General features: G+C 39.6%; 2 protein-coding genes across 7 annotated transcripts in view; both read left to right on the top strand.

The window, feature by feature from the left end:
• Positions 1 to 24,796, top strand: part of LMBRD2 (LMBR1 domain containing 2) — a 49,601-nt gene that overhangs the window by 18,579 nt on the left and 6,226 nt on the right. Inside the window, exons 14-21 of one of the 4 annotated variants that reach the window (XM_041466109.1) lie at positions 231 to 334; positions 2,528 to 2,574; positions 4,334 to 4,436; positions 5,604 to 5,733; positions 8,207 to 9,379; positions 14,857 to 15,002; positions 15,137 to 17,074; positions 20,273 to 20,456. In XM_041466109.1, coding sequence (XP_041322043.1) covers positions 231 to 334; positions 2,528 to 2,574; positions 4,334 to 4,436; positions 5,604 to 5,733; positions 8,207 to 8,267 — 445 coding nt within the window. In that variant the 3' untranslated portion in view covers positions 8,268 to 9,379; positions 14,857 to 15,002; positions 15,137 to 17,074; positions 20,273 to 20,456. Of the gene's footprint in view, positions 1 to 230; positions 335 to 2,527; positions 2,575 to 4,333; positions 4,437 to 5,603; positions 5,734 to 8,206; positions 9,380 to 14,856; positions 15,003 to 15,136; positions 17,075 to 20,272; positions 20,457 to 24,796 lie in introns of those variants that run through there. The other 3 variants (XM_041466110.1, XM_041466111.1, XM_041466112.1) reach the window with 3 other exon arrangements.
• CAPSL (calcyphosine like) overlaps positions 8,390 to 24,796 on the top strand; it is a 32,323-nt gene continuing 15,916 nt past the window's right edge. Inside the window, exons 1-2 of one of the 3 annotated variants that reach the window (XM_041466115.1) lie at positions 8,390 to 8,407; positions 20,273 to 20,456. In XM_041466115.1, coding sequence (XP_041322049.1) covers positions 8,400 to 8,407; positions 20,273 to 20,456 — 192 coding nt within the window. In that variant the 5' untranslated portion in view covers positions 8,390 to 8,399. Of the gene's footprint in view, positions 8,408 to 14,873; positions 15,003 to 20,272; positions 20,457 to 24,796 lie in introns of those variants that run through there. The other 2 variants (XM_041466119.1, XM_041466117.1) reach the window with 2 other exon arrangements.

Genomic DNA, 24,796 nt, shown 5'->3' with positions numbered 1-24,796 from the left:
TGTTCTGGGTCACCTAGGTCATCCTGCTGTTCTGGGTCACCAGTTATTGTTCTGAGTTCTGAATTTTCTGTTTTCTCAGCTGGTGTAATAATCTATCTTTTCTTCTTTGTTTTTCCTTCTTACTTGGATTGTTCATACAGTTCTGAATAGTTTGTTTTACATTTTGTTCTGTAATGTATCTAAACTACTAATTGTAAATTAAAAAAGGAAATTGCTTCTTCTTTTACCAGTTTAGGAACTCGTTGTTTGAATCTTTTGGGATTCCAGCAGTTCATGGGTGATAGTGAAATGACCTCTGATTTGATTGATGAAGGAAAAGAGCTAATCAGAAGAGGTAAATTAGGTCTTCTGTCATAATCTCCCTGTAAAATCATACTACCATAGATTCATCAAGGCTGGAAAAGACCTCTAAGACCGAGTCCAACCCTTAATCCAACACTGACAAGTTCACCACTGAACTATGTCCACAAATGCTACACCTGCACATCTTTTAAATATCTCCAAGGATGGTGACTCAAGACTTCCCTGAGCAGCATATTCCAATGTCTGACAACCCTTTCAGTGAAGAATTTTTTCCCAATATCCAAACTTCGTAGCACAACTTCAGGCCATTCCCTCTTATCCTGTTGTTTGTTACTTGGGAGACAAACCCCTACCCACTACACCCTCTTATTAAGGAGTTGTTAAGTGATAAGCTCTCCCCTGAGCCTGCTCTTTTCCAGGCTAAACGACTCCACCTTGTTCCTCATCAGATTCATGCTCCAGACCCTTCCCCAGCTCCACTGCCCTTCTCTGGACTCACTCCAGCACCTCAATATTTTTGCTGAATTGAGGGGCCCAGAACTGGACACAGGATTTGAAATTTGGCCTCTCCACTATCCAGCACAGAGGGACAGTCACTGCCCTGGCCCTGCTGGCCACACCATTGCTGATCCAAGCCAGATGCCATTGGCTTTCTTGGCCACCTGGGCACAGCCTGGCTTATGCTCAGCCACTGTCAGTCAGCACTACCCGGTCCTTTTCCAACAGGCTGCTTTCCAACTGCTCTGCCCCAAGCCTTTAGCACTGCATGGGGTTGTTGTGACCCAATTGAAAATTTAAAGGAAAGTGGTTTGGTGAGCATTTTGACCAGCTCCCTCTGTTCTTTTGGGCTGATACCATCTGGCCCCACAGACCTGTGTCTGTCCACGCAGTGTAGCAGGTCACTGATCATATCCTCTTGGATTTTGGGGACTTTATTCTGTTTCCCGTCCCTGCCTTCCAGCTCAGGGAACCTGGTACTCAGACAGTAACTGGTCTCAGTCTTAAAGACTGGGCAAAGAATACATTAAGTACTTCAATCTTTTCCTCATTATATAGCATGTTTTTGGATTATATTTGTCTCAAATGTTGCAGGAAAAAAAAAAAAAAAAAGTATGCTGTCTGTCAGTATTTTGAAAGCTGTACTGAGGAACGCCACAGCACAAACTGCAATAAACTTAGAGCAATGCGGTCACTATGTAAAGTCCGCTGATGGACTTCATTGACATTTTAAATGAGGTACCAGTTTTACTCATCCAGTGTCTGAATTTTAGATATTTCTAAATATTTTACAGTGTGTTACTGAACAAATAATACCTTAGCAGGTCCTTGTGTAGTCTGTCATAAAGGATGGTTAGCATTTACATTGTCTTTATCATCAACAAACTAATCTTTTTTTGTGTGTTGATTGAGCTACACAAATTCAGTCATTTCCTTCAGTCTTTTTTGCTGTGTCAACAGCTGTGTTTAATTAGAGAACGCATGATTTTTATGTAGAACTGGAATCACCTGCTGGTATGGAAAGCTTTTTATTTTGCATTAATTTTTATTGAAAGTATTTCTTAAAAGTTGCAAAAAGCCATTGTAATTTTTGAGTAAATGTTTAGAAATTGAAATTTCTGGATACAGTGTTATATTATGGAATACCTTTATTCCCACAGGTGGTGAAAAACAAAACCTGGGTTTACTCATAGTAGTATGGTTTTTTTTGGAGAAAGACCAAAATTTCATTCCCTTAAATAAGAGGTGATGATGACATTGATATGTGATGTTATACTTCCAGCTTTATAACAGATAGGACACAAAGTAATTGGGTCACAGGGTAATTGGGAACCCAAAGTAGTTGGGCCTCACAGAACTTCATGAAGTTTTTGATTCAAGAATGCTGAAGATTTTTCTTCATTTCTTTTTCTTAATATCATACTTTCCCAATTATTTCTAAGGGTTTGTTTGATTTTTTTTCTTCTTTTTTTTTTTTTTTGCTTTGACAGCTGGAATCCAAATGTTATGCTGTGATCCAAGATACCATCATGACAAAATAATTTTGATGGGAAATTTCATAATAATAGACAAGCAGCTTTTTGTTTTGTTTTTGTTTAATTGTAGAAGTCATGTATTTCCATAAGAATCGTCATTAGTTAACTTCGGATTTTCATTGTTTATTTTTTTTAAATGCTAATGATTTTCCATATATGGTGCTCAGACAAAGTTCTTTTTTCATTTTTAGAGAAAAGAAAACGACAGAGGCAGGAGGAAGGTGAAAACAGAAGAAGGGTATGAGATTTGTTTGGCTAATTATAACATTATACTGCAATATTTGATAGGATTTATCATGGATATTTAATTCAGAATTACCTATTTCACAAAAAAAGAGTCCCAAATAATTTATGGAATCAGTTTAATCTTGCTGAATAGTCTTGATTAGGAGTTATTTATGGAAGGTTAGAGGACAATTTTAATGACACTACTTGGACACTACTCTTACTCAGTGATGCTGTGGTGTATGCCAGTAGGTACAACAAGCATTAAAAACGACCCTGATTACTAGGATACAGAATAATCTAAAATGGCATATTACCAGTCTCTTATACTGATACTGCTCTGCTTGAAATAACTGCAGTTGCAGAGTTGTCATACTGAAATGTGGACCCCTCCCAAATTTATTGTTTTGTGTGCTGGTTGGAAAGTCATAGGCACAGGTTCTATTTTATTTTTTGCCAGAGGAGGGAATTACATTTAAGACAGAATTAACAGTTTCCACTGAATAACAAACAAAATGTTTTATTAAAGTCATGTTTTCTGCGCATATTGTATTGAATGATTTGTGAAGCTGTAGTGTTTCACTAGTTTATAACAAAAGCTAGGCTAGAAAGTCACAATAAAAGGTAGATGAGAGAAAGGATGGATGCAAGACAGTACTGGGACTAAAACCTCTTGGTTTTCCAAGGTCATGTATAATTGAATCCTAGATGACAGCCAGTACTGCATAGACCTTTCTTTTGATCCTGTCCTGGTTTAGGGCAAATTTGGGAGAAAATCTCCAAAAGGGGCCCCCCCAGAAAGCAAACCTACACGGCCCCTCCCCACAACTGGTTTGGGAAAAATTGCATCAGAGAGAAGTATAAAAAACCTGTTTATTTAACAGGTCAAGCACTCCCCAGCACACAAAATGAACAACACCAGCTGACAAAACTCACCCACTGCTCTGAAGAGACGAGAAATTCAGAAGGTCTCTCCTGGGGGGTCGCTCTGTTGTCAGTCCCCCCGGCGCTGGGAAAGGCCGCTGCCCAGAGCAGGCCCCGCTGGCCGCAGCTGCGAGCTCCCGGTGCTCCGGGACCCGCTCCGGAGCAGCTTTGAATGGTTCCAGGAAAAGGGAAAGAAAAGCAGTGCAGGGGACTTCTCTGCCTCAGCCAGCTAAACTAACTAAAAAGCAAAGGAGAGCCTGTTCTGCTCAACAACAGAGCAACACAGTCGCGCTGAATGTGCAGTCGCTGATCACAAACTCTGTGCTTCTTCTCCCTGCGTTCACTCTCAGAGCCAGTCTCGAAAGCACAGAATATAATATCCAGCATAAACAGAACACACAGTTGGGAATACAGGCATCATAACGTCACCCTAGGACAGATCCTTTCCCTCCGCCTTGTAGTTTTAAAACTTTGAACTTGTTGGGAAGCAAAATAGCAAGTGTATGATACATTTAATATACAGTGAAATGACCTGACACTAAGCTACAAATTTATCTGTGCTATGTGCATCTTGTTATTTTTCCTTTTTGCCACTAGATGGAAGTAGTGATCAAAGAAAGCAGCCGTTCCCACCAACTTAGAGCAGCTGGCTGAACTTCGAGAGCAGATTTGAGATACAATTTCTTTTATAAGTCTTTTTCTTAAGAACAATTATGATAACTGGTTTAGTGAAGGAACACATTTTGAGTTTAAAATGAAACAAAAATTCTTCCTGTATTTAGATACTGAACTGTTACTGTGTTCCATTTTCCTCCCAACTTACATTTTTCTTGGTGGTGTTTTTCCAGGAATGGAAGGAACGGTATGGAAATAGAGATGATTCCACCAGAAGCAGAGCTGTCCACACAGACCAGAAAGAATCCAGCTTCTCAGAGACCAATGCCAATAGATGTAAGCTTTTTGGGTTGGAGGGAAGTTCGTTTTGTTTTGTTTCAGTACATTTTCTTCACAGCACTGGATGTGAAAGTAGTTTCAAATATTCTTTTTGTCTTAGATGCTGTGCTGATAATGTTTACTTCTGTGGCTCAGCGTTGCCTTGCCATTTAAGGCACTCAAAAGAGTACTGTATTTCATTCCATCTCCAACTAGTTGGGATCAGAGATTCTTACTATTCTTCAGACCAATTACTTGGTCTTATGTGATATATAATGATTGCCATTAGAGTAGCAGTTGTCAACAAAAAAACTTCATTATACATCTTGAAGTTGGGTGTTGTAAATCTTAAAATTTACCTCTTCTGCTTGCAAGTGAGCTGTCTCAGACTGGAATAATGGAGCAATCAGATGACCAACAAATGTAACATCACATAAGTGTATATACCTTCATTTAATAATGTCTATTAGCAAAATACTTTTTTTTTTTGAATGCTTTAGACTTCAGAAAAGTTTGTCAGAATGTGAATGTTTTTTTCTGTATTTTTTGTGCTCTTGTAAGCTAACAGCAAATAAAATGAAACTGAAGAAAAAGGAGGAAAAAGGGGAGGAGGAAAGCTTTGAATATGCTTTTAAGAAAACACTGGTAGATTTCTCTCTCCTCTGTACAAAGTTGCAAATTTTTAGTGGTAGACTAACTGCAGTTGCATTCTAATTCATCATGTGATTATGTAGCATTCCAGCTCTAAAACAAGACATAGGTACTGACATAGTGAAGGTCACAGAGTAAACTGCAAAACAACTCATGAGATTGTTTGTTTTTGTTTTTTAAAAAATCAAAAAAACGGTCTGAACAGCTTAGTTAAAGCATGAAGCTGGGAGGATGAATGGATGATTTTAAAGTAATGCTTGCCAGTGGTTTCTTATTTTCCTTGATTCTTTGCAAGGTAGATCTCAACCTCTTGGAGGGGCAAAAGTTGTAGTTGTATTTCTTTGGAGATACAAAATTGAAATACTACAAGTTTGAGCAAGTTTAGTCTATTATTAAATTTACTCTAAATCATTGCACTTTTGCTGTGGATGAGATTGCTTTTTTATTCATAATGGTTTTTAAAATTTGATGTCTCCATACCCTCCAGGCTGTTCACAAAGCAAATAAGTCTCTTTCACTCCTTTCACTTTCCAGCACTATCAAAGTATACCCGTTCAAATGGTAGGACTGAAAGAGATAGAATAGAACTCCTTCAGGATGCAGAACCTTTGGATTTTAATGCAGACTCTGTTAATGATGACCCCCTTGAATCGGACTCGGGAAGGTGAGGAATAGTCTCTGTAATTTCCAGTTAAAAGTTTCTACTGTTTTCTGACCTATGACAGCTGTATCAAATGTTTCATAATAAGAATTTTGTAAATGAAGTTTATAATTTCATCTAACTTTTTTCCTTTCTTCCTTTTCGCCTATAATAAGGAAATAATTTTAAAACCTATTAAAACCTGAATGTGTTCCAGGCTTTTTAGAAATGTCAGAGTAAGATTTGAGCTGGATATAATGTTATATATGGAACAATTTGAAAACCACTGCATATAAAACTAGCGAATGACATGCATCTTAAGGAAACATCCCAGTGTGACCATTCATGGCACAGTCTGCGGGGGTCACACTCGTGCCACCCCAGACTTTCACTGCTGGGACTGAAGCCCCTTCACCACAGGCAGCTCCAAGGACCCAGGGGGACCCAGTCCCCCTTTCCCTCCCTACTCACCCCACTCTCACAGTCAGAAAATTTTCCCTTTCCAGCTTGACCGCATGTTTCCCATAGCAAAGTCACAGATATCTGGTTCCTCTAATCACGGTGACGTGACAGTATAACAGCTCAAATTGGTGCCTTTGGGGAGGAACCCCAAACAAAAGAATCCCTGAGCTTTTACACCTCACAGCCCATGTGCACTGTAACCAGACTCTTCCAGCTGAGCCTGTGGCTCCTGCACAGTCTCTGAGTATCCAGTCCAGCGGCAGGGACAAAATTGCCTGTGCCCTTTCTTTGTTGTTCATGGCACCTTGCCTGGGGCTCCCATATCCTGACATCCAGGGCACAACCTGCAGCTGCACACCGAGCTACCAGGTCTAGGTGTATGCCTCAACAGACAGATGTACGTGTAAGGTTTTCCCGGATTTCCTACAAAGCTCAGCTGGAGAAAGCTCTCTTGATTTTCCAGTATAAAATTCATTATGAAAAGGCTGTAGGAAAGAAAAATGAATGTTACAGGATCTGCTGCAGGAATACAGCTGGGTATCAGATCTTGGAACTACTGAAGTAAATTAAAATCTGAACTTCCTGAACAGAGTACATAGTTGATATAGCACTCTGTAGCTCTGTCTGTAGCAGAGAATTTTGTGATTCTGTGGTTGTGACTGCAACATCAAATTTCCTCAGTCACAGAGCACCTTATGTAACTGCTAAGCTCTGCTTATATTTAAGAAACAAGTAATACATTGTATGGGTGCTTTTTTTTTGGAGGGGTGGTTATAGTGTAGAAATGAAAAATAGTTCAAAATTCACATATAAAAACTTCTAATTTGTTGTTTTTCAGCTAAAACTATTTTACCCCCATCAAAAAGAGTCACAGAAAGTCATTGTTTCAGTGGACTTCTATCTATAATGTCAATAAGCAAATGCCGGCTCAGAAACATGTAAAGAATGCTGTGAAATGGCACTGCCAGCTTTTACAGGTTGATTCAGACAACTGGTTTAGTCTCATATCACCACATTTGAACACTTGCAGGTTTTTAAACACAAAAGTTTATAAAGAGGAACTACCCTAGAATTCCTGTCAGCAGTTGGCTTCCATGCAGTGTCAAAGGGATTGTCTACTAAAAACAGGAGTATGCATATGTAATTATTCTGGAGCAAATACTTTTCAAGTACAAGGAAGTCTCTGGGAATCTCTACTTGCTTTGCAAAGTGGAACATTCTAAACTTCTTTAAAAAAAAAATCAGGAGCTTCAAAGCTTAGTTGAGATTCGCCCAGTAACCTTCATTTCATTTCATGGAAGTAATAAGTCAAGAGTAATTGCGTATGGAATTTCAGTTAATTTAGAAGTAGCTTATGTAACATTGGTTTTCAAAACTAGAGCTCCTGCAGTAAATCGAAGATTTTTGGACGATAAGGACAGTTAGGACACCAGGTTCTGGCGTTGTGTTCATTCAGATTTTACTAAATACTAAAGTGAGGAGCTTCATTGTGCCTGTGTTGGACTTTATTTGTGTCTTTAAAGTGTTTCTAAAATATCTTTGATCAACAATTTGTGAAGTTTCTCTTTTACCAGTAAGCATGCAGGTATTTGTTTGACGCAGGCATTATCTTTGACACTGTATTTCTTCTAAGAATACCCCATGAGATGTACTGTTAAGCACCCACAGCTACTTTATGGGTGCCATTGTTTGTTTAGGTTTATTGTGTTTCGGGTTTTTGTTTATTTGTTTAGTTGGTGTGGTTGCAGGTTTCAAAAAAGGTCCTGTTCAACCAAAACATCCAACTTCTTTCCTTTGTTTCGGGAAATATAGTTCTTTAAGACTTTCAGTATTCATATAACTCTTTCTCTTGGTCACATGAGGTTTAATTTAATGACTGTCTTTCAAATTTTCATGGAAACTAATTCAGTAGAACATCAAATTCATCATTCACCGGAGTTAAGGAGTAAGATTGCAAAGAGAGTTAGATGAGTTAATGGGTCTTTATTTTTCTATTTCCTGTGACACTTTTTCACTTCTGAAATTGATTCTGCAGGTACCAGCCTGGTGGAAGATACCTGTCAATGTCTCGAAGCAAAATATTTGATGATGTCTAAGCTCATCAAAGCTAAAGAAAATTCAGTGGAAATCTAGCTCCTACTCATTGCTTGGAATATAATGTATTTACGATATATCACTAAACCATCAAAGACTCTTAAAAAAAATATGAAGGAACAACTCTTTTGGAAATGCACGTGTATGATAACTTCACCACTTGTGAATATGCTTCTGCTGTTGTAGATACTGTTGTGCATCAGTGTGGGCTTTTGTGTCATGACCAAAAGGAGAAAACGATTTAAAGTTAATAGATGGTAAACTCATAAATATACCTAGGGCTCAACTTGAACTGTAACAGTCTAAGTTTGGGGAAGAGATTTTTTGGAATTTTTAATTTTGTATTTTAACCAATGCTGTGAGAGCATACTGATGCATCCAAAGTGCAGTTATATCATCTGTGCTTTTGCTGAGAAAGGTTGGACTGTAAAATCATAGTCACAGAGTGGTTTGGGTTGGAAGGAACCTTAAAGATCATCTAATTTCAAGTCCCTCTGCCATGGGTAGGGACACCTTCCGGTGTTGCTCAGCCCTCCATCCAGCCTGGCCTTGAACACACCCACAAATGGGGCATCCACAAGTTCTGTGTGGCAAGCTGTGCCAGTACTCACCACCCTTACAATAAAGAATTTCTTAACATATCTAATCTAAATCTGTCCTCTTCCAATTTTCACCCATTTCCCTAAGACCCTAAATGAGAGATGTGGAACTCCAGGCAGCTCTTCCAAATGCAGTTTATTACATCCAAGATGTTACAGCAGTCCAGGGTCGTGGGCGACAGAGCCTGTGCCTATGGCTGTCAGCTGCAGGCAGGCCTGGAGACCCTTAGCTTAGGTTGCAAATGTATTATATACTTTTCTTTGCTAAGCATCTTAATAGAGTAGAACCAATCTATACCTTAACTTTTATCTATAGCCTATCCTACTATAATTACCATATTCATGTCACTATTCTCCAGTCACTAAAAGTTTTATTACATTACAGTTTAAGTTAGAAGTTCTTTTTCAGTTTTCTTGCAGTGGAAAATTCTGAGGCCTTTTTTCTACTTGCAACATCTGCTGACTTGTTTGCCTGTGCTGTCTTTCTGCTTGGTAAAAACATCTTCTTGTTTGAGGTAGGTTTATCCTTTGCTCTAAGTCATAAAAACCCCTTCTAATTAACATACCCTTTGCCTCCTTGGTCGCCTAGTAAGATTGGATCAGCCATTCCTTTCTTCTGTATCAAAACTTGCTTCCATCTCTATTCCTTCCTCAGCTTTTACACTCAAAAATCTTTCTGCTAAGCATACATGTTTGTGAGACTTTCTTGTCAAACTTTCATCCTTCCCGACATCCCCCCTTGTCCTATTAATACACCTCCTGATATAGAGTGCCTCTCCAGCTTCCCTTTAGGCATGTTCAGACACTGGAAGGTTCCTGTGAGGTCTCCACTCAACCTTCTCTTCACGAGGCTGAGCAGCCCCAACTTTTTCAGCTTTTCTTCATTGAGGGAGGTGCTCCAGTCCTCTCACCAACCTGGAGGCCCCCTCTGGGCTGACTCCAGCAGGTCCCTGTCCCTGCTGTGCTGGGAGCCCAGCTCTGGATGCAGTGCTCCAGGTGGGTCTGAGCAGAGCAGAGCAGAGGGGCAGAATCCCCTCCCTGCCCTGCTGCCCACGGGGCTCTGGATGCAGCCCAGGACACGTTTGGCTCTCTGGGCTGGCAGTGCCATGGCCGGGGCATGTGCAGCCTCTCACCCACAGCACCCCCAAGCCCTCCTGGGCAGGGCTGCTCTCATTTTGTTCTCTGCCCAACTTGGAAGTTTTGCCTGAGATTGCAATGACCCAGGTGTAAGACCTTGTCCTTACTTTGCACAGACCAACCTCTGAAGTAGAACCTGTCCAGGTCCTTCTGGACGGCTTCCCTTCCCTCCACTACCAATTGCACCACACAGCTTGGTGTCAACAGACAGCTCTTGAGGTTCCTTCCATCCTGGTACTCTGTGGTTCCATGAATCTTTTTTGGTATAAATTTTGGAGTGATGTGTGTTGGTCAAAAAAGGCTGTATTTTTTATTTTCCAACATTATATGCAGATACATGATTTTAGCATGTGTAAATAGTTGAAATTGAATATGGACCTGAGTGTCACTGTCATATGAGCGTATGTGCAATAGCAAGAATACATTATTGAAGATACGTCTGCTTAAGATCTTTACAGATGTAATGATTCAAAATCATGGCACTCTAGTTTTTTTGTAACTGTAAAAGAAACATACTATGAAGATGAAATTAAATACTGAAATATGATAATTTGCACGCACCTCAGGCACGGCTTCAAACTGTAGAGTATTTCTTTAAAAGAAGGGAAATACATAGCATGGCTAGGTAATGGTAAACACTTCTAATATCCTAAATACCCTGGTTGCATTATGTATCAGTTTTTAAGGTGCCTGTATTTTGCAGTAGGTTGTTGCAAAAAGAGTAATACTTTGCCATTCAAAAATGCCAATTATTAACAGTGTGAAAAAGCGTCACATTAATTTCATTAGTGTAGGCATATTTTTAAATCATAATTAGTTGTATGAATTTTCAGATATAATCATAAGGTAAAAGATGTGGTCAAATTCATTATAACTTTGGTAATTTGAATAATTTAAAATGTTGCTTTTTTTCCAGTTTCTCTGAAATCTTTACCACTTGGGAGCTTTCTTATGTGCTTATTGCAAAGTTATGTTGAAAACTAAAAGAGAACATGTTTTTATCATGCATTTTTTATCATGCTTAAAAAACACATCCCTTAAAGCAGCTAGGAATGAGTTATTATGAAAAGTAAGTTTTCATGAATGACATATTCTAGGAATTTTTTAAAATAGTCTGTGTTTTCTCAAGTAATTGTTAATGGGGATCTAACTCTACCTCCTGTGATTTTAGTATATGTGTTGTAACAGTAGTGGTATTTGTAATACATTGATCTGCCTGTTTTGAAACACTGAATTGTTACTATGAAGGAGAAAAAAAATCTTTATTTGTATAGAAATAATTATATTAATAAATTAGCAGACATACAATAATTGTCAGTTTTGTTCTTAGGTGAATACACTGAATGTCAGCCATACCCACAGGCATTCAAGCTCATGCAATTTCCAGACTACTCATATGAGGTCACTTTTTAGTGTTTGTAAAAGCTTGTTCCAAGTCTTAGGTTTGAATCTTACTGGGACTGGAAGTTGAGAAGATTAGTCTCTTTATTCAGATATTTCTTTAGGAATTCTATGGTAGCAGCTATTTAATTTCTTTTTTAACTACTTAGTAGTGCTATCTTGAATTCATCCTTATATGAAAGGTGTTGTATATGTTCTTGGACACCCATCCACATGAATGTTCTTAGACTCTATATTTCTTTTTTAAAAATTTGGATCAGCGATTTATTTATAAAAATCTTTGGCAGAAATAAAATTCAAACTCTTTGTTTAACTCTTGAGATGTCACTTCAAAGGGATCTAATTCAGAGCCAGTAGAAAAACTATTAGAAGGAGAGTCTTGTTTTCTGAAAATCTGTGAAATAACCTTACCTACTTCCTGGTGACTAGACAATGGGATTGAGCCTTCTTGGGGCCTGTTTATTTCCCCCTCTCAGTGAAATGGCTGCAAACAGAATTTTCAGGGGAAACATGGTCAAGATTTTATATATAACAGGTAACTAGTCCCTAGTGCAGATTTCATTGGAATACAGTAATTTGAAGAGTTAACTGTATAAATTAATGGCTGTGGGATTTCAGATTCTAACATAGACATTCTGACCTGAACATTTTTGATGTTGCAGTGGAGTAAGGGAGAACCAATGGCTGCTTTTTGAGCTCTGAAAAGCTCTAAAGAATTCTCTGTATCATGCTTGGCAATGCCTGCTGTCACATAGTCCCTGGATGCTGTTCAGTTAAACAAGGAGTTGATAAGTGAAATCAAGTTTTTTCCATAGGAGTTATCCAGGCTCTAATTACATGCTGTTTATTGGCTAATTTAATGTATGTTTTGAAAATTCATTATGGGTTCATATGACTGAATCTGGAATGCTTTCAATAAAGAAATATGGTGTACAACTGTAGAAGAATAACATTTGCTGTTCACTTGAGCTAGTTTCAAACAAGTTTGGTTACTGCTAGGACAAAAAATGCAGAACTTGGCTGGGGGCTGTGTCCCTAAGGATTTACCCCACTCCAGAGAGCTGTTGATGCCCTGTCCCTGGAAACGTTCAAGCCCAGCCTGGACATGGCTCTGAGCACTCAGTTCTAGTTGAAGATGTGCTGGCTGATTACAGGAGCATTGGACTAGGTGGCCTTTACAGATCCCTTCCAACCCAAACCATTCTGGGATTCCATGGTGCTTCTCAGACAGATTGTGGCAACCCTTGATGGGTTCTTCCCTGCTACAGCTCCAGTCCCAGTAGCCCTGCAGCTAAATGAAGTTAAAACTAGCTTTGATATGTTTAAGCAGTGACTGTAGACTAACAGTGTTCTTGCAACACTTCTGATGTTCCAAATTAGGTGATTTTAAATACACTTCCCTTGCAAACTGTGCTTTTGGAAACTGAGTGTTAATGTATTTTTCTGTCAGTGTATATATAGAGTCATACTTATTTGCTGCTAAAGAATGTCAATTATATATTTCTTTATTGTTTCACTTCTTGAATTACTGAGCAGTTAGTGTATACTTCTTGCCATCATTTCTGCGGTTTTCTCTCTATCAGTGAACACCAAAACACGAAAAATCCCACCCAAGTTAAGTACAAATGTTTGAATGTCTTCCTGTCAAAGATTTAAATGAGTAAAATAATGTGTGCAAGTCACAATGAACTTCAAAAAGCAGTGTGAAAACAGTACCTAATCAGTGTTGGAGTTCTTAAAAAGTATGGGTAGGCAAAAAGCTGTAGTCAAACTTATTACTCCTACTAGATTAGTAGTTCTCTTTTTCTTAATATATATTTTGATATGTATACTGGGAAATATGTGCCCTACTCAGCTAAGGAGGGGTGCATCTCTCAGCTGTGAAATGAGGCAGTGTTTTTATAAGGGAAGGTAAAAGTTGTGTAACTTCTAATCTGTGCTCATAGTGATAGTTTGCTTTGGGCAAAGGACGACATAGCTTCTTATTTAACTACAGTAAAGTGTTAAGAAAAAAAGAAACTTTATGCTTCTATAAACTATACTACTGGAAAAATGATGGTATGTAATCTGACTTTATTTTGCAGTCAAGCACTTGTAAAGTAGTCATTAACAGTATTAACAGGAATGGTGGAAAGCTGCTGCCTTTTCAATATTTATCGTGCTATTTTAAAATACAACATGAACAATGGTTTTTACATAGGAAATATTTAAAAATTATTACTATGATTTTCTATGATTATGGTAATTTGTATTTTATTAAATTTGTCGTGGAATACTGTAAATATTATGTGAAAAATACTCCATTTAGTTTCAGTCTTCATTATTGCTTTAATTACTTGAAATCTGTGGGGCATTCTTAATACCAAATAGAGAACACTTTATGAAGGAAAACTTTCTATGAAGCTTCTTAAAAAATCTGAATGGTTCATTACAGACATATAGGTGCATCTTAATTATTAACAATAACACTACTAAGGGGATATATCGTGTCCTAGCTTTTTAATTTTTCTTTGAAATTAAAAAAATTGTTACTTTTTTTAGAGCAGCTTAGTTGTGAGTCTTGTAAACTTTCTGAAACTTTTACATTCCTTTTCCCTAATGGGCTCTGCAGGAATATGTGCTGCTTCATGGCAGTCACCTAATACTAGCTGTGCCTCTAATTAAGTAGTCTAATCTGAAGCTGAGACACTCCTACACCATTTGATTATGTTAACAGAAATTCAGCATTCCTAGCAAAAAAAAAAAAAAAAGGCACGTTGAACTAGATCCCTTTTAAATACATTAATTGCTGTTGTTGATTTTATTGCATTATATTTGGTACCCTCTATTTGAGTCATATCATAAGCCAAATCAGGTTTATTCTTTGTTTCTCTTAGAATGCATTGGAACAAAGTTCTCAGCATGCTTTTGTGTGCATGTGTGTGTTTTAGTATGCAACTTCAGTTATTTTCTCAGGATAATGTTGTTATATTTGACATTCCTGTGAACTAGTAGTTTCAGAATGATACCTTAGCTATCACTGTAGAAATTAATTATTTTCAATAGAAATACATTGTGTTTCTGTAGAAGTATCTGGAAGATAAGGGAATTAATTTGTAAGTATAGGTTTAGTAATAGACCTCCATTCTCCAGTGTATATCAAGATAGGCTGTAGGAGTGCTGCTTATGGATAGACTATCTTCTTTTGCCTTATGATACGAGTATGTATGCATAAATACCTTGTTTTGAAATTCACAGAGTTAAACATTTTTGTCTGTAGTGTTCTGAATTACTGTTGTATTGGATTATATTTTTGAAATGTGTGTTACAATATATATAGTCAAATACTTAAATTGGCATGAAATAAATAATTTCTGCAATACATTTTCCCTGGTGTATTTTAGATATTCATACTTCTCTGAGGTGTTTTTGAAAGCAGTCTTTTAGAGAAACTTGACCTATTTCTTTTTTCCAGGTGGAAGTTATACTTTTACTAAAAGTATATTCATACTTTAGAAGATAATCCAACCTTGTTTTGGTTATCATTTTGATCTTCTTGAAGGCAGATTAAGAAAGGAAATCGAGAAGAATATTGCATACCTGGTGTTGTCAGGGAAACCTGTGAGTACCCTGTGCTTCTGGGATTGACTTGGCACTGAGTATTTCTGTGGGGCATAAGGTGGGATGAACGGTAGGGTCTGTACATCTCTTCTTGTTTTCTGTGAGAACTCATACTAGAACATAATTCCTTCTAGTTCATCCAGGCCACTGGTGAGAATAAAAGCAGGAGACTGATCCACTGCAGCTGTGAGGAGATGAGCACGGCAAAGGAATTGACTCCATCTCATCTTTCTAATGCTTACATGTTTATTGCTTTTATCTTCCCTGCAGGAAAAAAAAAAAAAAAAAAAAAAAGGTAAAGGAAGAAGAGAATTTTTATTTTTTTAAATGTAAATATTTTACTATCTCTGTAAGCTGAGGGAGGTGATTCTACTCTTCTGCTCTGCTCTGGTGAGACCCACCACTGCTGCATCCAGCTCTGTGGTCCCCAGCACGAGGACCGTGGATCTGTTGGAGTAAGTCCAGAGGAGAGACACAAAGACGGTCAGGGAGCTGGAGCACCTCCTCCGTGACGAAAGGATGTGTTGAGTTTGTTCAGCCTGGAGAGAAGGAGGCTCCAGGGAGATCTCACTGCAGCCTTTCAATACTTCTGTGGGGATTACAACTAAGACAGGGCCCAGAAGGGATAATGGTTTTAAAGTGAAAGAGGGTGGATTGAAGAAAAATATAAGGAAATATTTTACAATGACAGTGGTGAGACAGTGGCACAAGTTGCCCTGAGAGGTGGTAGATGTCCCATCCCTTGTAACTTTCAAGATCAGGCTGGAGGGTGCCCTGAGCACCCTGATCCAGCTGAAGGTGTTCACGTTCATTGCAGTGAGGTTGGAACTAGATGACCTTTACATTCTTCCAACCCAAACTATTCTGTGATTCTGTGTATATATATATTTTTTTAGAAGTGGTTTGAATAGGGAAGTGAATAATTTTCCAGATAGTTAACCAGCCACACTCTTTCTCCAGACTTAGTGTGACAAGTTACTACTCTTAAATCTACCAATCTACCGTCTATGCAATTCAGTTGACGGGAATTGTCCTTATTCTATACTAACTTCCAGTTATTTGTTGTCAGATGTTTATTTGCTCAGAGAACAACATAAATTCTGGTGTTTAGTCGTTAGCAGTTGCTAATGAAACTACACTGAGTGTTCAGTGGGTTTTATACCTTCTGAAATACCATCTGCCTGACTGTGAAATTACCAGGCTTCTGAATTAACTCTACCCTTCCCTCTGCAGCTCCACCTGCAGAGTGCCGTGGTGCTTGTTCATCCTGGTGTCTGCTCTGCATGCTGTGATAAAGATCTTTACCCTTTCGCTCCATAAACGTCCTGTCTTTTGCATCTTGTTCTACATTGGTTCATTACTTGCCATTGCCTTCGGGATTTTTTTTTGAGAGCTTTATCAAAAAGCCAAAGTTGGTCAGGGCCCAGCTGAGAGAGGAGACAATTTCCTTTCACGGGCAGCATGACCTGGATTGCAAAGAGAGATTCAGCTCATGAACAGAGGTCAGGTAATGGAGTGATTTATGAATGTGGGCTGCACACAAACACAAGAAAAGCTCTGAGGTTCCTCCCACAGAAATGTCTAGTTAAAAGTGTGTGTTTCAAGTTGCTCAGCAAGATGTGCTGTAACTGAGCCAGCGCCTAGACATGTCTGTGGAAACCTGCTAAGCCTTTGAAATCCAAGTGAATGCTTATAGTTAAATCATCCATAGTCAAAAAAATAATTTCCAGAGTTTAGGAAAGGTCATCTATTCTAAGTAAACTTCATAAAGACCGGATGCTGGTGGGAATTTTCTGTTCATCTTTTCCCCCAGAGGCTGCTCCTCTCATAAGCATTTGTACTCATGCTTTTTATTTTGGAAGATTTTGCTGGTTTCAAATCTGTCCTGAACGAATGTGCTTGAGATTGCCTAAAAAATCACCCACAAGGGTATGAGCAAAAGTCAGAACTACAAAGCACAATAAGATTGTAAGATTCAATCTACTTACAGAGGTAAGATTCAATCTACTTACAGAGGACAACTGAGGCACAACAAGGGAAAGCAAGCAACAACAAAACCAAACAAAATCCAGGTAATCAAAACAGAAATTAATTGAAAACTACCTAGGGGGGTATATGTGCATATGTGTGGGTAAAAACAGTGTAAACAAAGATGAAAAGGAATGTGGCCTGAAGTTTAACAACACTAACTTAACAGTGCTTTAGCTTAACTTATATCTTAATTTATAGTTTAACAATCTAACAGAGAAATCACTTACCAGCATTTAGCCTAAATTATAATTGTAACTTAAGCTAATTTCCATATTTTCTATAGCATATGTGCAGAGGGTATGCAGGCAAACATAGTCAGTGCAAGATAAGGTAGCTGTGGAAAAATCTCCCTCAGAGCTCAATGAAAATACTCACTTTGGATGCTTTTGAATCTCCTGACAGGAGAATGGTTGGGCCTTGAGGAGTGAGGGTATCGGCCCAGGACACATGGTGGTTCAGTGATCATCCAAGTATAGCAACCCTGGAGTTTTGCTGGCTCTGAGGGGCGTCCCCATTAGAGGGACATTGCTGGTCGCAGGCTCGCTGCGGTCCAGGAGAGCTCAAAGGGCCCCATCTTGGACTGCTGTTTGGGTTGCAAAAGAGAAGGCTTTAATCATAACAATATTTCATCTTGGCCACGGTTTGGGTCGGCACTTTCTTTGAAAGTGTGAGAATAGGAATGTTATGCCATTCAGGCCAGAGAAATATTTTCCAAGGCTGGTTATGAGAAAAACAAGCTTGTTAGGAGTTCCTGGGAACAGTGTTCTGATAAGCTCAGAAAGAGCTGAGCCCAGGTAGTGTTTTCAAGGAAAGGCCTAACAAGCATTTCTCAGATCACACTGCAGTCTGGAAAGGAATGGCCGTGGGTGCACCACCACAAAAATCTATGGGAATCATGAAGATAATGTGAAAGTGGTATGACTCCCAGCACATTTCAGTGAGCAAGCAACAGCTTTCAAGCCCAGGTTTCACGAATAGCTACCAAGTCTGTTGCATGAGGCCCGTGGCAGCCAGTGTGGTATAGCACCACTCCCTTCAGAGACAGCTTGTGTGTGGAAAGGAATGAGGCTAAGCCAACCTAGGGCAGAGAGAGACAGGACAAAGGAAGCGTGTTGAGAGGCAAAGTGAAGCACAGGGGAGTGTTCGAGCAGTGGTGGGAGGGAAGGTGTGAGTTCTGCTGGCTCTTGGGGTGAGTTTATCACCTTTTGCTGCTCTCAGCCTCACCATGTATTTTCTGGCCCCTAAGGCCTAAAAATACGTAGCTTTGACTGCAGAGGAGTGACAAAAGCCTGTGTTGGGCTTAGTACTATGCCACCACCTTGTGGCTTTTGCCTTTCATTTCTGATATTAAACCCAAGCACAGTTCATGGCTTGAAGTTAGGGATATCCTGACACAGGGAAATTTAGGAAGTTATTTGGGAGAGAGTGTGAGCAATCATGCAATTCAGAGCACCAAAATAAAATACTTGTGGGTTTGCCTCTCAGACAATTCAGTGATAGGTTGGGAAGACATACACACTGGGAGTCAGGCATTCTGAGCTAATGCTTAGAAGGGCTTCACAGATCACCAGAAACTTGTTTTCTCTGAGCAGTATACATTGCAGAGACTCTAGTTAAAGAATACTGATGGAGTGTAAAGCAGTAGCCAAGCAAGTATAGAACAGCAGGACTGGGATCTGCAGGCTCAGGGCATCAGGGTCTGTTCCCGATACCCACAGAGGTGGAAGCCTTCTGCTAGAGGGGATGACAGCATGAGTTATGGTGAATGTACCCCTTTTGTTGGTTCTGAACAATTTGGAATTAATTTAGAGCTAGAAATAAATAAAAAACCTTAAAAACACTTCCAGAAAATGGGATCAACTTGTTTCCTGTTGAAAGGCTGCTGAAATATAATCAGCTATTCCATCACAATTTACTGGGAACAATAACACTAATGAGCTCTAGGAATTGCCAGGAGCCATAATTACTAATGAGCTATAAGAATTAATAAGCTTGATTCTGCTCTCATTGAAATGAAGGCCTTTGTCAGCTGCAGTAGCAAACCATGTCTTAGGTGGTTATTTCTCTGGGAACTGTTAATGGGCTTGACTGATCTCATTAGTATATTTGAACAAAGAACAGATATTAAACTAGTTGTTAGATTAGTTATAGATTCTATCCATTGAAGCCCATAGGTTGTTGATCCTTCAAAGAGATCCAAGCTGTAATGTTCAGTGTTGCAATTTGAACTTATCTACCACGGGGCAAGATGACACTTCATTTACTTTAGAGTAGATATGCTGATAAATATTAAACCAGTATCCCTCCAGAAAAGTATGCTCAGGAAGAAGACTGAGAATAGCTGGCCCAGTGTCACAATGAAGAGATCTGAGCTTTTGTTTTTTGCTCGGAAATCTTTTAGCACTTGCAGAGAACAATAAAATATCACAGTCTGCAAAATTATTCTTGTGTTCCAACAGTATAGTATTAGATTCAAAAGTTGTTTCCTAGGATGTGTACACTCGAGATACTTTTGATTTCTCTGTTACTTTAAAATCAAGAACTACAGCACTCTCTGCTATCTTCTACCTTGGCTTCTGCACCAAAATCAGGAAGAATAATGTAGCAGCTCTTACCTATGCAGAATCAAGTTTCTGTTGGATTTGATTTTTCTTTCTTTGGCAACATTTTCAAATTTGCTGTGTTCCTGACCTTCTGGTGACAGAAAATTATCCTAGAAAGATGCAAAAAACTTTTCTTCACATGGCTTGAGAAGTCCCCAGCTAAGTAGGGATGAACTACAGAGACACAAGACACAGGAGTGTCCATCCCAACTTGTGGCTTGCATGCAGTAGGGCACTCTGCACACATCTTAGTTTTCTACAGTAGAGCAGGAAGGATTTAAAAACATCACCCATGTTATGCCAAAATTCTCCTTCAAGGAACTGAGGTCTTTGTGCATAATAGTGGTATGCCAGTTGATTCATAAAACTCAGGTAAGTGCTGAACTTCTGTCTGTAATGGAAGAAAGGCAAGACTCTTTACTTGAGTTCTATTGCTTTTATACATCTTAATTGCTACTTCCTTGTCAAATCTATAAACTGTGAATTCTTTAAATTTTAATAGTTTAGAAGTTAACAAAGTTAGCTAACTCCTCAATTAATCCTTTTGAAAAGAATAGCAAATACCCTTGAAGAATAGAAAATATCCTTTATTCCTGTTACCACTTCAATGCATGTTTTTAATTAAATTTCTTTCAGAGCATGTCTGCTTAGAGCAGGAGCACATACCTTGTACAGCAGCCTCTTTGTCAGCTGCATGTGTGATTGTCCCACCCAAATGCTGCCACTTCCCATCCCACACCAGCACACACTCTTCTGGACTGCTTGCTGCTTTCCTTGCAACAGGAAATTGTGGGCTGCTTTCCAACAGATCCCAGTTAAGGTAAGTATTGCTGTGTTTGACATAAACTTAGTTTTCACGTGAGGCAAAGTTCTGCCTTCCAGAAAACCATGGACAGCCTTCAAAAACTCTACACAACAGATTGTGCCGATGATGAAGAGCTATTTAAATATCTGTCTATGTGTACAGCTAGCTAGCTGTCCATACCAGGTGCTCAATGAGAAACTTGTTGAATATTCTACAAGACTCACTAAACCCCTTAGCTCAGTGTAGTGATCCTTTCATCTTCCTCATCAATTGAAAACCCCTTTTCAGAGCAGTCTCTACAAGAATGGGGCAAGTCTAGAGCAGAATTGTTCAAGAGGACCTCCTTCCCCTCCCTTGCAACAGTGAAGGGCTGAACTCTTGGCATGGGCAGAAGGAGTTCAGTGGGTTTGGATTTGAGCTGTGACATTTCACAATTCCCATGTCAGGAGCCCTTAACGCATTATCCCTTTCCAGGAAACTTTTCTAGGAAATTCCCTAGGCTAGACATTCAATTAATTAAGTGATTTGGAAACTTTGCAAAAGAAGCCTCGTACCCTCCAAGGGTTGCTCCAGTGTGTTCGCTGGCTTCTGAGTTAAACATTATGGCAGAGGACCTTTTCCATTCAACCTACATTAGATTTCTCATGCTGACGACCAGGGACATGTCAAACAAAAATCCAAAACCTTGACAGAAAATGTTACACTACCCAAGGAAGAGATGTATTGCTTTTTGTTCTTCCTTTTCTTTCCACATGCCTCAATTTGGGTAGCAGGAGTAAACTGAAATATTGATTATAGATAAAAAACTACACTGACCTGAATTTCATACCTAGAAATGTTTTGTATTTTATTCAAAGTACAAGATCCACCAGGGATATACCTGGACTTGAAACTGCGGGACTTAACTCCCTGAATGTGTTTATCTAAAATCTATTTTATCTGGCTGCATTAGCTTTGACTAGGAATAACATGGTAAAGAATTGGACATGCATGGGGAAGGAAGAGATAACTTCCACTTAATGACTTGTGCAGCCTTACTTCATTATTTGAAGCCTGTTACTTAAAAAGCCACTGTCTGGGACTGTGAGGAATGGAGATGGGCTTTGCAGATAACCCAAGCTGCTTAAGGAACTGTACACAGTAATGACAAAGACAATGTACCTGTCCTCCACAAACCGGACAGTGCTGCTGGCAAACCCTTTTTTATATACAGAGTGCAGTCCTCGCCATCAGAGTAGTTAGTACCTTGCTAGGGACTCAACTACTCCCATTTTAACTTCCATGCAAGTTCCAATATTTTCAAGTGGGAGACATTTTCATATACTGCCTTTGATTCAGCCTTCATTTCTTTTTCTGTGAATTCTTCAGAGGCTAAAATTAATCTTTTCTTCACAAACAAGGAACACATGCTTTCCCACCACTTTGGGGTAAAAGGGGGCAAAAAGTTCACAGTTTGTTGTGATTTGAATCACATTTGTGACGATGTCTGTAGGAGAAGAGGTCAGGCACCAACCTCTCAGAAAGACCCACTGCCTGGGGGCAAGCCACTCAGTCATCCTCCCACTTTCCCCATGTCCCTAACTAAGAAAAAAACAGAGTTTTGTGTCATGTAATGACAAATCCTCCAAGATATGTCTGGAGCTCCAAATTTTCCAAAGGTCCAGAGACCTCTGTTTTTCTTTAGATGAGGTCTGGTTCCTTATAGGCAATGAGGGACTGGTGTGACAGTGCAGTTAGGAGTATTTACTTGACATTTGTATGAAAGCACTGCTGAAAGCAGCCAAAGCCACCTTCTTTCTTGATGCTGAATGTCTTTTTGGTGATGGCAGGACAGATCTGTGCAAGGTCAGTGCACGCAGGGAGCCATGTCAGCAGAAAAGCTGGACTCCCACACTGGAGTTTCTGCTCAGAGGAGCCTCTTACACTCCAGGAAGCTGCTGGTCAGCAGCACAGCACTGCAGCTTCTGTCCCTGGCAGAGACAACTGGTGGTGGACTGAACGTGCCACCCTTAAAGCTTACATAATATTTATAGTACAATTAGAATGAACATTTGTCTTGTAATATTCTATTCTAAGAAATGTTTTGTTACTTTTTATGAGCTGTTTTTTTGGTTTTTGGTGGGTGTTTTAGTTTGTTTTTTTTTTTCTTCTTGGCATCATCAGAAGAGCCATCTTTGGTGGCATCCGGGTGGTATGACTGTTTGTACAGAATCTTGTGAGTTTTCATCCATCAGAAGATAGTGACTTGCCCCTGCAGATAACAAACATACCAGATTATGCAATTTCTGGGTAGATAATGTTAGCAAATTCTTGATAGCATTGTCTGGCCTCAAATGCAGGAATAGAGTATCAGAAACATGGCAGTAGTTGTAGTCTGGTTTCTTGTTCACATATCTGAACTAAATTTTTCACTAGCATGAATCCATTTGAGACAATATAACTGATTTGTTTTCAAAAAGGATAAGCCTTCAGACAGAGAAAGTAATTTGCAAGCAGTAAATGCTGACTTGTGGCAGTATCCTACAATAATTTTTGTCCTGGTAGCTGCAAGTGGTTTGTGCTGTGGCAGGATCCCCATCAACATCAGTGTCTCTAATGGCGATGCACAAGACAAAGAGCAAGAACATTCACATGTGTGAAGGGCTGGGGACTGGGTGACTGACTTTAGGGAGCAATACAGATATCAGGCACTTCATTTCTGTTGTCTTAGGCCTAAACATACAGGTCAGATGCTACACTTCTAAAATCACCAGGAACATTGCTAGGGAGTAAAGTTATGACGAGTAGTGGAAAAGATCTTGAACCACAGCAGGGTCTGTAACATGCTGTAATTGGGCAAATGGAGTTTGAAACATTTGGGGATTCCTGCTACCATTTCTGCAGCATGGAGTGTGCCTACTTCTCTGCATTTCCCTCTTTGATGCCTTCTGCAGCTGTCCCTGTAGAATGTGCCACTGTTGAATCCTCCTTACTCTCTTCCCACACAAACCACACAGGTTTCTACTGCACTGCACAAGATGGGGCCGTGAATGATGGCCTGGGAACAATGCTCTCCTGCTCCTGGTGACTCCCACCCAACCTGCTGCTAGGCAAGAGCACCTGGTTTATAAAAGAAGCCTTGGGTACATTTGGGGAATTTAACATATATTTTGTTGTTCCCAGCAACAAAATTTGCTAAATTAGAGGTCAGATAGAAGCTTTCAGGCTGGTGTGCAAGAAAGAGTAAATCACAGATAGGGCACGCTCCCTCACAGGTTGGACAGGAGGGTCTGTGGTGGATGATCCAAATAACCAAAGTTAAAATCTTCTGGGCATCACCAAGACATATTATCATCGCTGTTTAAAGTCATTCTTGATTATCAGCTAAACAGGGTCAAGTAAGGGACCTACAACAAAGACATCATTACCCTGCAGCTATAGAGAGAGATACCACCTGCCTAACTTCCTAGCTAAGAAGAAAACCACCATCCCATGTCAAAGGAAACGGTAACAGGGAGGGGCAAAGCAATCTCACTGCTGAGACAGACCTCAGCTCTGTGGGTGTGAAAATAATGACACAAAACATAACAGTCTAACTTCCCATTAAAGCAGTTTGCAGCTGGCAAAATGTGTCACATATCTCAGAAAGAGCAGGAGAAATGCTAGAGTACCTTTTGGCCCCCTGCTAGGAGCTGAGTTTGAAGTGGCTCTCCTACTCCTCTCTCCTCCACTGTGTTATGTTCAAGGTCTTGTTTATGGGCAAAAAGAAAGAACACCTTACATACAAGTAAAGCCAAGATTTTATTGTTTATTGAGATCTGCAAAGTATGTTATCTCTAATCCAAATCCAGTAGAGAAAAATAAAGAATAACAAGGCAGTTATTCTGCCTTGGAATTGGTCCCTTCCAACTCCCTTCAGAGTTGGAAGGGTCCTATCAGGATCGTCTAGTCCAGCTCCTGGCCCTGTACAGGACATCCCAAGAGTCACACTGTGGGCCTGAGAGAATTGTCCAAACACTTCTTGACCTCTTTCAGGCTGGTACAGTGAGCACTGCCCTGGGGACCCCATTCCACTGCCCAACAACCCTCTGGGTGAAAATATTTTTTCCTGATATCCAGCCTAAACCTCCCCTGACACAACTTCAGGCCATTCCCTCAGTTCCTGTCACTGGTCACCACAGAGCAGAGTTCAGTGTCTATCCCTCCTCTTCCCCTCATGAGGGAGTTGTAACTGCAGTGAGGTGTCCCCTCAGTCTCTTCCAGGTTGAACAGCTCAAAATACCTCAGCCACTCCTCGTGTGGACCTCTTCACCATCCTCGTTGCCCTCCTTTGGACGCTCTAATAATTTAATGTCTTTCTTACACTGTGGCACCCA

Source organism: Pyrgilauda ruficollis, unplaced genomic scaffold (assembly GCF_017590135.1).
Source record: "Pyrgilauda ruficollis isolate IOZ18807 unplaced genomic scaffold, ASM1759013v1 scaffold199, whole genome shotgun sequence".
Classification (NCBI taxonomy): domain Eukaryota; kingdom Metazoa; phylum Chordata; class Aves; order Passeriformes; family Passeridae; genus Pyrgilauda; species Pyrgilauda ruficollis.
Note: the sequence above shows the minus strand (reverse complement) of the source record. Positions and strands in the feature narration are given on the sequence as shown.